Source organism: Hemibagrus wyckioides, linkage group LG05 (assembly GCF_019097595.1).
Source record: "Hemibagrus wyckioides isolate EC202008001 linkage group LG05, SWU_Hwy_1.0, whole genome shotgun sequence".
NCBI classification, from domain to species: Eukaryota; Metazoa; Chordata; class Actinopteri; order Siluriformes; family Bagridae; genus Hemibagrus; species Hemibagrus wyckioides.
In genome coordinates this window covers 18,014,407-18,028,450 of record NC_080714.1, presented here as the reverse complement: position 1 = coordinate 18,028,450, position 14,044 = coordinate 18,014,407, and the positions used below count along the sequence as shown (strand labels likewise).

At 34.6% G+C, this 14,044-nt stretch overlaps 1 protein-coding gene across 3 annotated transcripts; it reads left to right on the top strand.

Annotated features, from left to right (window-relative positions):
• The first annotated feature begins 1,102 nt into the window (after nt 1-1,102).
• Nucleotides 1,103-13,944, top strand: foxp3a (forkhead box P3a). 3 transcript variants are annotated; one of them, XM_058389957.1, is made up of 13 exons: nt 1,144-1,255; nt 1,687-1,788; nt 7,544-7,731; nt 8,729-8,819; nt 8,917-9,085; nt 10,810-10,905; nt 11,028-11,115; nt 11,198-11,248; nt 11,373-11,520; nt 12,465-12,541; nt 12,641-12,742; nt 12,995-13,116; nt 13,356-13,944. In XM_058389957.1, the coding sequence occupies exons 3-13, from the start codon at nt 7,546-7,548 to the stop codon at nt 13,402-13,404; spliced, it is 1,179 nt and encodes a 392-aa protein (XP_058245940.1). In that variant the 5' UTR covers nt 1,144-1,255; nt 1,687-1,788; nt 7,544-7,545; the 3' UTR covers nt 13,405-13,944. The 3 variants fall into 3 exon arrangements, with proteins under 3 accessions (XP_058245938.1, XP_058245940.1, XP_058245939.1); XM_058389955.1 differs by lacking the exon at nt 1,687-1,788 and having other exon boundaries at nt 1,103-1,255; XM_058389956.1 differs by lacking the exon at nt 1,144-1,255 and having other exon boundaries at nt 1,782-1,920.
• Nucleotides 13,945-14,044: the final 100 nt, after the last annotated feature.

The following is a 14,044-nucleotide window of genomic DNA, read 5'->3' as shown; positions in this document are numbered from 1 at the left end:
TTTTTAAAATTATTTTCTTTTTTATCTTAATACAAAAAATGACTTACAGTACATGAACTAAATGTGATCACACAAAGTTGTTAAATGGAAACAATAATAATGCTGTTTTAAAATTAATTTTTGCACTAAAAAGTTGCGTTTAAATGCAGGTCTGATTAGAAATAAAACAAAAAAATTTACCCATTATTTATCCCCCGGGCATCAGCACGGGAAGGGGAGCTGGGGGGGAAGATCTTAAAATAAGTAGACCTATGTGATATGTGTGGCTGTACCTGATAAAAGTTAAAAACCCAGTCTTAATAGTAAATTGTTTATTTTCTCATAGTTTGTACACTTTTTCCGGTTTGACAAATTCGGAGCTACTACTTTCTTTTTATTTAAATTGTTTAGGTAAAATCATAGAGTGTTTTTTCAGCTTGTATAGTACAATTCTGGTTGCAAGCATAGATAATAGCCCTCTTTAATACTAATGATAATAATAATAATAAACACGGTGTTTACTTCAGTGGAGAGGGAGGTTTGGCATTTCTTTATGTTTGCTCTTGAGAACATCGTTAGTAAACACAGTGAGAGAACAATTGAGAACAATTAGTTCAAAAACAAAAAAACAGGATGGACTTTTTTTTCATCTGTATTCAAGCCTAATCTGACATGGGTGCGTACATACGAGCACAGGTCACCCCTCCCTCCCTCCAAAATTAGTGCCACGTCACATGTGCCATCTCGTAAATGGACTTTCCAAACACGTAACAGGTAATTTTTTTGCGCATTCTTGTCTTCCGGAATGGTCTTTCCTATGTTCTTTTCCATTACCGAGTTATCTTCGGTTGTTATTAATTCAAATAAACAGAATAAGCTTCGAAAATATTAGGTTAACAAAGCCCTATTAAAGATCATTGAAGCCACAGGACTGTATCAATGCAGTTTGCATTTTACAGCAGCATCCAACACCACTGGAATTAAAACATACACATAACAACAGTGGGTTAATAAAGTGGATATCAAAATTAATGCAGATACAATGTGTTGTTTAGGCACACTTAGGTGCTAGAACTCATTTTACTCATTATTTTGTCCAAACCTACACGAAATATTACAACACACACACACATGAACGTACACACACACACACACACACACAGACACACAACTGTTCCAGTTTCCTTTATATGTCTGAAACCTATAAAGGGGGTGACCCGATCAAGAATCATTCGACCAGTAATTTCTTCAGCTACAGGTTTATCTGCAGACAACGGTAAGGCCTCAACCAATGATTTTATTTGTTACAGCATCCATACTGTTTGATAATTGGTTTCCATTTTAATATTAATTAATTAATTAATTAATTAATATATTAATTAATATTTCCTGACAGCAGAGCTGTAGGCATCAGTTAGAAGGGTTAATAAGGCAGTCCTGAAATCTTAAACTGATGTCACCATAAAAGTTTTTGTCTGAAAGATTTCTCAATAAACAGTGTAGTATCTCAAATGATCTTAAAGGCAGCTTTAAAAAAAAAAAAAAAAAAGTTAATGTACAGCTTTTACATTCCAGAATTGTTGTGGACCTGGTATTATATGTTGTCATAAAATTGAGAGGTTAGGAAATCATTCATTTCCTCAATTACAGTCACAAATGAGGCCACAATGGAGAATTGTGCTTTTCTTTTACTTTTTTTTTTACTAGAGAACTCAATCTATGGTTTTTCTTCCTGCCATCTGCTCCTGCAACAGTGAAACTCTAACGAGACAGTGTGTGGGAAAGACAGACAGAAAAAAGCAGTGAGAGGTAACACTGGCACACTTCTTGCCGTTCGAACAGAATAGTACTAGTGAAGAGTATAATAATATATCCATCACTATGCATAGCAGATTTATAATGATGTTTTTGTAGTACTGGAAGATCACTTGCCATGACAAGGTAAGTTACAAATACGGAAAATGGATGAAACCTTAGCTGAAAGTTTATATGATGTATGCATGTCACAGTTTCTCTGTTAATGCTAAAGACAAAAACCAGCGAGTAGCATAAATGGAGGCAGTAATTTAAAGAAGGACAATATGATCTACATTCCAGACACATTGCTATATTCTTACAGTTACGTGGGACTGGTGAAAGGATGTATTAGTTACAATGTACAGATAATGCGCATTAGCATCGAGTATGATTCAATATAAGGTGTGTGCCTTTGTCACGGAAAGTGCTGTGGTATTTCAAACAGATCACCAGTCTTCCCTTTGCATTGAAGTATATTCGGGTTATGTTTCCATGTGCTATACGAGTGTAAAAATGGACTTTTATTCAAATGACTAAAGCACAAAATGATCATCTAAAAATAATCAGCTTTACTGATGGAGATTTAGACAGTAATACAAATGTACAAAATGTGGTAATGGCTGGTCATGCAGTTGAAATTCTTTTTTTTTAAAATGTTTGTAACAAACGAAAGACATAATCTGGGGCTAGATGTGCTGTAACCTGCTGAATTTCAAGTGAAATTTATCAACTTCATTAACCACACGTTTATCAAGAATGGGAACCCACATCACGCTGAAGATATACACATACACGTATGCAGAGTTCTATTCAAAATGACTCACTGATATCAAATTCAGTCAGTTTTTGCTATTCTAGTATGCAGGTGAAGGGGAATTAAAAAAATAAATGGAAAATAAATACTGTACACCAGTGGGATGTAAAAAGCTGCAAAAATGTGTGATGATGTCATCAATAGATAAGTAGAACGATATCTGTAATATTAGACTACTATTTGCAGCGGATGAGAGTAATAGTGAAATTACCCGTAATGCTACTGATGCTTATTTTCCAGTTTGGTTTGTCACGGAACGCAGACATAAGATGTAAGTGCAGAATCAGTATTACGTACACTATTAATACACTGGCTTATTCATAACAATACATTCATTTGCTAATAACCGAGAAGAACATTAGAGTTATCAGAATTATCAGCCGAATAACCAGAAGCGACAGATCATTTGATTTCATTCACATTTCCATGTGTTAGTGGTTATTTCTTTAGTTTAGATTGTTAAATGGACGTTCATTATATGTTTTAAAGCTCGGAATATTTGAAGCACTATGGTTCTTTTGTTTCAGAAAAGGTAACATAATGAATGGACTGAGAAAGTGATGTATTCAGACTAAGAAATGCATATGACTTTTCGCTTTAGTCTAACAATGGAACAGTAAATGAACTCGAATCTAGCTTTACATGTTATCAATGAAGTGTGAATCTAGAGTACAATTCATATTAGTGTGATAAGGCATGCATGTAAAATCGAACTAATTAGGTGTAAGTATTTATATTAGAACATTATGGTTGTGTCAGTGTTGAAATATAAAGTATTTCAATGTAAATTTGACATATGCTGGGTTCAAGTCACTACATATGCTCAGCATCTACTTTATTAAGAACACATTCATGCAGTTATCTAATCAGCCAGTCGTGTGGCAGCAACACAATGCATAAACTCATGTAGATGCAGGCCAAGAGCTTCAGTTAAAGTTCACACTAAACATCAGAATGGGGAAAAGTATGATCTCTGTGACTTTAAACATGGCATGGTTGTTGGCACCAGATGGGCTGGTTTGAGTATTTCAGAAACTGCTGATCTCTTGGGATTTTCACAGACAATCGTATCTAGAGTTGAACACAGAATGGTGTACAAGAAACACTGAGTGAGCAACAGTTCCGTAGGTGGAAATGCCTTGTTGATGAGAGAGGCCAGAGGAAATGACAACATTGGTTCGAGCGGCGGAAAGTATATAGGAACTCAAATATTCGCACCCAAACTGGATTCTTTAACTGTCCTGTTTGAGGGAGTCTGTACTCAAGATAGCCTCAGGTTCTTGTTCTTAGCTGATAGGAATGAAACCTGATATGGTCTTCTGCTGCTGTAGCCCATCCTCCTTAAGGTTTGATGTGTTGTGTGTTCTGAGATTATTTTCTGTTCACCACGGTTGTAAAGAGTGATTCTTTTAGTTACTATAGGTTTCCTGTCAGCGCAAATGAGTTTGGACATTCTCCTCTGATCTTCCTCATCAACTTAGGTGTTTCAGCCTGTGGCCCTCAACACAAAGATGTTTTCTGTGTAAACTCTAGAGACTGTTGTTTGTAAAAAAAAAAAAATAATAATAAAAAAAGAAAGAAATCCTAGCAAATCAGCACCACTATTCATGCCACGGTTAGAATCAGAATGTTTCCCCATTCTGATGTTTAGTGTGAACATTAACTAAAGCTCTTGATCCGTATCTGCATGATTTTATGTATTGTGCTGCTGCAACATGATTGGCTCATTAGAAGAAATATACAGGTGTATATATCTTATATTGGTTACTTATTGAAGCTTTGACTACTGATCAGAAGGTTTTGAGCAAATCCCAGCACACCCCCAAGCTGCTATTATTGGGTTCATAAGCAAACCAGCTGCTCAGTTCTATCCAATCCCAGCTGTAAGTCGATTTGCATAAAAAGCATCAGCCCAAACGAGCATATGTAAATGACTGCATTCCTGTTCATTTCATTCATGTTCTTGGTGCCATAACATAATCCTATCGCTCATAAAGTTTCACTTTCCTATATCTGTTTCGAACATGTCACCTGTTTCGAGGATCACGCTGGTGCTTTGTGAGCAACCCTGAAATACTAAACATTCATGTTGTTATTAGCAAGCAGTGGTTTCTACCTTGCCACATAGCTACGAAATGGCATGTTTCATATTGTCTTGTTTCACATTGTGGAGTATGGAAAACTTGGCTAGCCAAGGTGACCAAATCCAGTTTTGCTCATATGTGGGTAATTTCAGGTCTTACTACTGTAACTGATGGCAAAATGATCAACGTTACATTATATACCTTTGTATCTTACTATATTGATACTAAACTGATTCAATGTGATTCAGTGCTGTTCAATGATGTATAAGTATGGCATAAACATAAGGATAAATAATGCTTAAACTTAATTTGTATTTTTTTCTTTACATTTTATATAACAGCACACAGATTCTGTAATATGACTGACCAGAAGGTGTTAACAGCTCCGACATTAGTGACCGCTATCATTTAAATCACAGGTTTCTATTAATACAATGTTTATAGTAACATCTCACTCACAGCGCAGACACTAATATAAGACTTCCAATAAGCAAACAAGTGTTTGTTATGTAAAGTATCTAATAGTTGATATGGTGAAGCATTTTGTAAAGACACTGCATGTGAGGAAATTACATAAATCTTCTACAGTATATTCCCAGCGTCCTCTTTATTAGGAACACATTCATGCTGTTAATCAGCCAATGTTGTGGCACAAGTGCAATGCATAAAATCATGTCGATACAGCTCAAGAGCTTCAGTTAATGTTCACATTAAACATCAGAATAGAGCAAAGTGTGACTTTAACCCTGGCATGGTTGTTGGCACCAGATGGGCTGGTTTGAGTATTTCAGAAACTGCTGATCTCCTGGGATTTTCACAAACAATCGTTTCTAAATTTTTTTTTTTTTTTTTTTACTGTCCCTGAGCGTGTATTGGACTTTCATCACTCAGTAACAGTCAGTAATTTTTCTGTAACAGCTTTTTTTGTGCTTTCCGGTTTCTTGGTAACATAACAAGCTGTGTTGTTTTTTTGATATTTTGCCTTATTAGAGAGAGAAAAAAGAGAGGCTGGTGAGGGAAGGACTGTTTGTAATGTAAGTGATAACAGGAACTAACTTGTCTCGCAGATGCTTCACAGCATGAAACAGAACTGTGAAATGTTAAAGAGCATGATTTATAGTCATTGGCGTTTTGCCTGTTACTGAAAAGGAGTAATATATGATGTGCTGGAATTGAAAAAAAAAAATGAAAAAAACAAACAAACAAACAACTAAAAAAAATGTTATACTTAGTAAACTAGAAGAATATCAGGATCTATTTTATCTGAGATAATCTCCCTCACACTTTTTTTTTTTTTTAAGTGTAACACCTTTGAGCAGCACCATTATATTTTCTCTTTATTTACAAGTACGACATTTGTAACATGTATAAAAAAATATCTATATTTTTGTGCACCCATTCACCCCAAAAACCCCGGCAAACAAATTACTTCCTCTGATTATTCTCGGTTTTCACTTTTTAGAAAAAGGTGAAAAAAAAAAGTGACGTTTATGTGGTTACATGCTTTAAATGTCACCTGTCACCTGTTAGAGGAAAGCAGACACAAGCTCAGTTCAGGCCTAAACATGAACACTTAACCACAAAGACAGCAACATTCAAAAATCCAAAGGTGAAAGTACTTTTCATGTTCTTGAATTTATTTGAAGGAAAAAAAAAAGAAAGAAAAAAGATTTGCTTAAAAGTACAGGTATTTGAGTGCTACAGCTATTACAAAATGGAAATTAACCTTTTGAAGAACCGAGGAACACAAACAAACATGACTGTTTTTGTAGTTTTCATATCTTAAAATAGATTTCCTGGTTTATACTTGACTTTTTTTTTTTTTTTTTTTTTTTTACTGATATTCAATTCAATAGATTAAAATGAGTTGAAATAATTTGGTACAATAAAAACGCAGTAGTTACAATTAAATAGAGTCACTTTAGGTTCATTTTCCATAACATGGGGGGCCCTACACAGGCGGATGTGTGTGTGTTTGTGTGTGTTCCATCTGCAAAAGCTTTCCAGGTTGCTTCCCTCATCTTCAGTTCAATGCACACCTGTTCAAGACCACAATAGCAGAGAACACACGGATATGATTTTTTTTTGTTTTTGTATTTTTTTGTTAGTTTCTTTTGTCTTTTTGACACATGATATAAAATCTGCAAATAAGGAAACATCGGCGGAACACTGGATCGCTCAAATCCAGCCTTGTTTCATGTTTAAGATGCAGTTTATAGCAATGCTTTACACTTTATAAACCCCTGAGTGTCATTTATTAACAGACTTGTTGGTCTTGTCTGTTGTATGCTGTATCTGAGGGTTTTTTTTTTTTTTTACGGTTCGTCTTTTTTAACAGGAACATGTATCTATGTACACGCTGTACAAAAGAACTACAGGCTTTTCAAATTTTATTTACATATTCATATTATGTCAAGGGATTTTCAGTGGTTTGTCACCTTATGCTGTAGTTTTTCATTTTGCACCACATCCCCAATCATATTAACTATTTAATATTAGCTATTAATGATTCCAACAGTACTTATTGTAAAGTATTGTTCTGTTACAGTATCATGTGATTTGTAGTAATATATTTTCCAATTTTCATGTCATGTATAGCATAGGCTTGGACATGACAGATGTGTTTAATATTAAAGGTGTTGTATTTGGGTGAGCCTGTTTATATTTCAGGTCAGCAGAAGTTTCTCATCAGAAATTATTCTTGCTAGTTTCTAAATATCATAGAAATTATGCATTGTTATTATTATAATGATAATTATTAATATTAGTATTATATAAAATAAATACCCTTACACAGTACTCAGATTTGAAGTCTATACCACTAACAATATAGATATAAATAATAACTAACAGTGTATATAAACTCCAGCTATGCTTCATAATGGAGCTGGGACAAGTGGAGGACAAGACAGTGGCAGTAGTTCAAAGGACCACAGGAAACTTCATCGGCTGGTAGAAGAGCCTCCTGAGTTTTACAGATCACAAATAAAGTCCACAGCAGGAGATATATCTTCAAGAGCCTCTCAGTGCATCATCACAAAGGTAATGCAAATGAAGGTATTTATGAAGTTATTTATACATTAAAATTGCAGCACAACAGACTTTGCCTATAGACAGTAGAAAGAGCAATTAAACACAGATATTAGATAATTATAGGATATTTAGTGTGAATATTTAAAAAAGGTTTTTGAAACAGTGGTCTGAATCTGAATCTAAATATCGAGTTTCAGATATTTGAACCATAAATATTTATTTATTTATTTGTTTGTTTGTTTGTTTGTTTTTAGCTCAGCAAGAAATAATTTGATAATTTTTCAAGGACATTCATTAAATATTTAGAGATGAGTCAAACTAGCAAGCTATTAAGTGTCCCACAACAAAAACCGATATATATCCCAATTATATCGCAATGTGGTTGAATGCTAGACTGACTGACTGGCCAGAAGGTCTATATGAATTTTCTATAACTTTATGGGTGCAAAGTTCATATTTATGCACCCTTATACAAGGATTTGTGCAGATGATGCTGCATATAAATTGATCAGAAAATGTGTACATTGTGATAAAGTATAATTTTCTGTGAGATTATTTATTTATTAGAGTCAGCATTTCATAGTAATCAATAATAAAGGTCCTTTTATGTTGAAATGAAATCCTTTATGTTTTCCACCATGGGAAAGTCATCAGGACAGAGCAGAAACTTTGCAGTTCGTCAGTACATGACAAGCTACAAACATTTGTCTTATTAATTTAAATAACTGTTTCTAGCTGCTATGATGTAAGTGATATCAGTAACTTGTTTCATGGATGTTCCACAAGATTAACTTTAACTATAGATACATTTTTTTAAACAATATATGATAAATACATATATATATTATCTCTGGCACATTGCTGTTTAGTTGTCTATTAATTGCACTGCATTGTACAGTTTGTAGAAAATAATTACCTGCAGGCATCACACTATACCATTAAGTAACAGCATGTTCCACTGTATAATATTCTTTCTATATATTATCTGCAAATCTACACACCATTTGTTCGCTGTGTCCAGGACACCAGTGAAAAAAACAACAAGCAACATCAACAGTCCATCCTGCAGAGACCATCAGTTCTTCGTAAAGGCAACCAGACTCTGCCACATGGTGTGCTCTTCAAAACAAAACTATTTCATATTCTATCTCCATAAATGGCTGTTTCAACGTAATAGAATTTCTAACAGAAAGCCTTTCAATTCCACAGTCTTGTCCAGCCAGTTTGGTATGAGTGACTGTTCCACTGAACTCGTGTTTAAAGAAGAAATGGACAATAAACTGCCAGTCAACTTGTCATCTTATGACACAGACTATCCCACCAGAGTCAATGCTTCTGCACCGAGTCCTGCTCAGAGCACAAAAGAGCACCATACAGAGTAAGAAACCATGCTAACTTGAAGTCTGGCCTGCTACATTATTGCTTGCTACAGCATATTGAAGAAGGTTGTACGACTTCTGAAGTTTTTTTTATCTTTTTTTACTATGATTTTTAATAATCGTTTTTAGCTGATGTAGCTTTACAGACAGGTTGTTTGTCAAGGAAGTTAGGAAATGAATTCCTGTTTGGCTTTCAGCCTAGATGTCAGAATAAAAAAATAATAAATCTGTTAAGGTAGTTAATGATCAATCTACTAATCTAATAAAGGAGAACTACCATTTGAGCTGTTTTTTGCTACTCTACACGTTTTTACCAATTATTCCTAACACAGGAATGATATTCAGACATAGCCGGGTAAAAATCGGTGCATTCTGATTTGCTGTATTGACCACATTTCTTTTATTGGAGCAGTACAATAACTATCTTTTTTCCAACTGAGTTTAGAACTAAATATGTTTAAAAGTCGATAGATGGTTTAGTGGTTTACTGATGAAATGATACCTAGAAAAAATCAGCACTTGAAAACCTTATCATTAGCCAATGTTCATCAGAATTGATGCTTATTGGAACTGAGCACTACCGATGCTTTCAAATTCAAAAACAAATAGACATTATCTCATGAAGATAAGACATGCGGTCAAAATTCATTGCTGTTTGTACTGCTTAACCAATTCCTTTAAACCTATATTTATTTTCACACTATGTGAAAATTGTTTTCAGTACTCCTACTATAGACTTTCTCCAGTTTTTAGTTCATTTCAAATTACAGGAGGATAGAAGTTATAAAGGTCAAAATGGATTATGATGCTATAACAAATCCAAGATCCAAAAACAGGGGTGAGGCAATACAACAGATTACCAATTAAAAAGAAAGAAATGATTACTCTAGCCAGGTTTGGGTCCACTTGGGTCCACATCTAATGGTATGATGAAACGTATCTATTTCGATTGGAGTCGTCCACTGATGTTCAATCTTCTCCAGAAAGAACAGGTGTGCATGTGCAGGTTTTTATTCCAACCAAAGAAAAGCCACAAGTGAGTCTATTGAAACCAAAGATCAACTGATTAAACAGGTGGAATCAGGTGTTTCTTGCTTGATTAAAATGAAAACCTGCACACACAAACCGACCTTTTGCGGCTAAAAGTGGAAAACCCCTGGAGTAGCCTTTTCCAAAGTGACAATGTGTAAGAAGATCATGTAAATCACACGCTCTGACCTTCACACTGACCAGATGCCAACCCAGTCAAACACCTAAAGGAGGTTTTGGACTGATGTGTTAGACAATGCACTCAAATATCATCACCTCATCAAGAGCTGAAGGAATATCCTTTGGAAGAACTGTGTCCATCCCTCAAGTTCTAGACACTTCTGAGCAAATGTCCACTGAAGCTGCTTTGGCAGTTTATGGTGTCCAGTTTGCTAAGACATTTTTTTTTTTAACTTTAATGTGCTGACTGTATGTTAGTAACACTTAGGTGTACAGGTGCCAAACGTGGCAGGTGGATATGGTATTTTTTATAGTCTATAATGTTGGCATCCCTATGCATTTGACAATCACACTGCTTTTGTTCTTGTTTTTTTCAGTATGCCTCTTAGAATTTCCATCAAACAATACCTCATAAAACATTTTATATTCAGAATCATTCTCCGATACCACAGCAACTAAACAGTTAGACTCTAATCAATATTTTATCTTTTGAACTATTTCTTTCTTTTTAAAGTCCTCCAAGGGGATCTGAAAACCTTTTATTTAACAAAGGTGTGTGCACCTGGCCAGGCTGCAAGGAAGCTTTTAAGGAATATAATCACTTCCTGAAGTAAGTTATGACCTTTAGCATTTATTTTGTGACGTCCCTGATGCTTCCATGTTCTTCAAATATTTGCTTTTTATTTATTTTCATTAAAGCAAAATTCTTGTTATTTATTGTATAATATAAAGACATCTCTATTCGGAGCATGGTCCTGGAGACAAAACCTTTGAACAATGGAGAATGCAGAAAAATATGGTTGAACACATGGAAAGACAGGTACGCACACAATACATTGATAAGGCATATTGATTTAAAGCTTTTTCACTGATACCGCTGATATCCTGTGTACTTATTGCAGTTGGTTGTGGAGAGGCAGAGGCTACACTCCATGTACCTGCATCTTTTTGATGTAAGTGTGTTTGATGAAGTAACAATGACATAATGCAACATTCATGATGAAATACTTTTAAAATGTTCAGACATTGCCAACAGTTCTGAAAAAAGTAACTGACCTTCATGCTCTTCCACTCCAGGCTAACCCAAGAATGAAGCAGTCCAGTACTCCTTCAGGAAGCCTGCAGTCCTCTCAGAGTTTTAACATTCTACATGCACAAAACACAGCCTCATCTGACATGCTACCTCCAGGATACTGGCAAATCCCAGCAACACCATTCATACCAGGTTAATGCGCACACACATAAACTACTATGTGTGTTGTATCTTGTAACTGACTAAGCTGTTATAACACAAGAATTTCCCTCATGGGATCAATAAAGTCTATCTATCTATCTATCTATCTATCTATCTATCTATCTATCTATCTATCTATCTATCTATCTATCTATCTATCTATCTATCTATCTATCTATCTATCTATCTATCTATCTATCTATAGTAAAAAACAACAAAAAATAAAAAGGAGCTTCTGGGGTGACATTGTGGTTATTTATTTATTTATTTTTTTTATCAGGAGTGGTCAGGAATTAATGCACTGAGGTCACAATGTCACATTTTGTAACTTGAGCCCAAGTCAATACAGACTAAAGGCATCTTGACACCAGTGACACCAGTATGCCTCTATGCATCATTCAAAGACTCAGCAGTCTTATTCCTTTGATTTATCTTAGTCTATCTCAATTTTAAAAGTATTTTGTGACCATAAAATAGATTTTGGGACCTTAACTTGCAACCTACAAGAAGCTCACCTCAGCCACCCTGTACTATTTCGACTAAGCAGTTTAGTAAAACTAATACCATTACCAACTTTGACCAATATTACACTTACATTTCACTAAAAGCAGAAGTCAGGGCATGAAGGATTGTGTCACTTGTGTTAATATCAGTATTAGTGATATTATGCAGAGGTATTTTCAATATGGACAATATGACATGCCAAAAAATTAACACTGTATGTAAAGCATGAAGAGATGATACAATTTGATATTTTATCTGCCTTCTACCAGGTATTTCTGAAATTGACTTCAGACCTACTACAGCTAGTGGATAATCAAGTATCAGCTAAATAAATACTTTTGGATTCTGTGTTATTTGTGCTATTAAATACGTTAGCATGCAGTATGATAGTCTTGGATTTCATTTAATTGTGTATTGCAATTATTCTGCAGGAATTGTCCCCAGTATTGAGTGCTACAAATACACGAACATGAGGCCACCATTTACTTATGCCTCCATGATCAGATGGGTGGGTGAGCCCTGTTAATGTTATTCCTACACACAAAGACATTCCTCTTGATTTTTCTAACGTTAATCAACCACATTTACTTTGTATCTTGTTATGTAGGCGATTCTTGAATCTCCTGAAAAACAGCTAACGCTGAATGAAATCTATCACTGGTTTACACGCAAGTTCTGCTACTTCCGTCATAACACAGCCACATGGAAGGTAAAAGACACCTTGTATTTTTTTTTGTTCTGCGCCTCAGTGACCACAAGCTAACCACAGCTATCTAACCAAAAACATTTAAGCATGAGAATTGCTGACAGAAACTGATGGGAACATTTAATAAACATTTTCTGTAGCATGTCTAGTTGTTTGGTTAACTGCATTAAAGTAGAATACTGTATAAATAGAAACATATTAAATGTTCATATATCTAATACCATATTTCTAACTATTTTCTTTTGTAACATGTAGAATGCAGTCCGGCACAACCTAAGCCTCCATAAGTGCTTTGTACGTGTTGATGGAGGGAAAGGCTCTGTTTGGACAGTGGATGAAGCAGAATTTCTGAGGAGGAGAGGGCAGAAGTTACAAAGGTGCATTATACCACAGTTAAACGGTTAAGCCTACTAAAAATTCAGGACATAAGTGATAAATGCAAAATGCAGCTTTTTTTTTTTTTTATAGTAGTCATTGTATGGGTCAGCTATAAGTGATGCATATGAAATGATTTCTTGATATGAAAAATCTGTTTATAGAGTTTAGTTCTGTATTAATGCAAATAATTAGATTCTATTAATCCATTAATGACCAATTTTCCCCTTGTTTTCTCCAGGGACCAAGACATGAACTGGGTGGCACACTATTCCATGTTTTATTCTTGAAATGACCTTCTTCAGTGTTTAACTTACATCTTGAGACATTCTGTGCAATGTCAGCAATACCTCAAAGTCTCTCTTTCAATGGATCTATGAGTAAATTCTTATTTTCATTTGACTTTTTCTCTTTGACTTGCCAATACGGCTAAAGTGTATGTGGGCTTCTGTGGAGTTAGATTTATTTTATTTGAATTTTCAGTTAGAATTTCTGGGTTCTATATTCACCTGCTTTTACATGCAAATTTGTCTGAAAGTGATTTTAATAATGAGAATAATTCATTTTAAATTTTCATAGTACCAAATAACTTTCAAATGAATGAAAATGTATTTGTAAAAAAAATAGATAAATAAATCATTTTCAGATTTGCATTATGTATGCCATTTCTGGTGGGATGACTTTAACTCGATAGCTTTTTTCAGCTGCAGAAAGACAGCTGCTCTACATAGGCAGATGCCTAAAATACTAAGGTATACAAATTCTTGTGATATTTCATTGTATTTAAGTGGTCTTGACTGTCCTATGTTACAAAATAAAAACAATATTACTTTGAGAGTAGCCATGAGTCTGTTTGCACGTTATTTTTAATGGACAACCTGCAGTCACAAAATAAACAAAAACAATTAATGGTGTCTTTAAAAGGGACGC

Excerpts from the sequence above, each read along its gene's own strand:
- foxp3a (XM_058389955.1), top strand. The coding sequence starts at position 1,111 with ATGAACGTACACACACACACACACACACACAGACACACAACTGTTCCA. Across the intron at positions 1,256-7,543 it reads AGGTTTATCTGCAGACAACG|CTATGCTTCATAATGGAGCT; the intron begins GTAAGGCCTCAA and ends TATAAACTCCAG. Across the intron at positions 7,732-8,728 it reads CAAAGGTAATGCAAATGAAG|GACACCAGTGAAAAAAACAA; the intron begins GTATTTATGAAG and ends CGCTGTGTCCAG.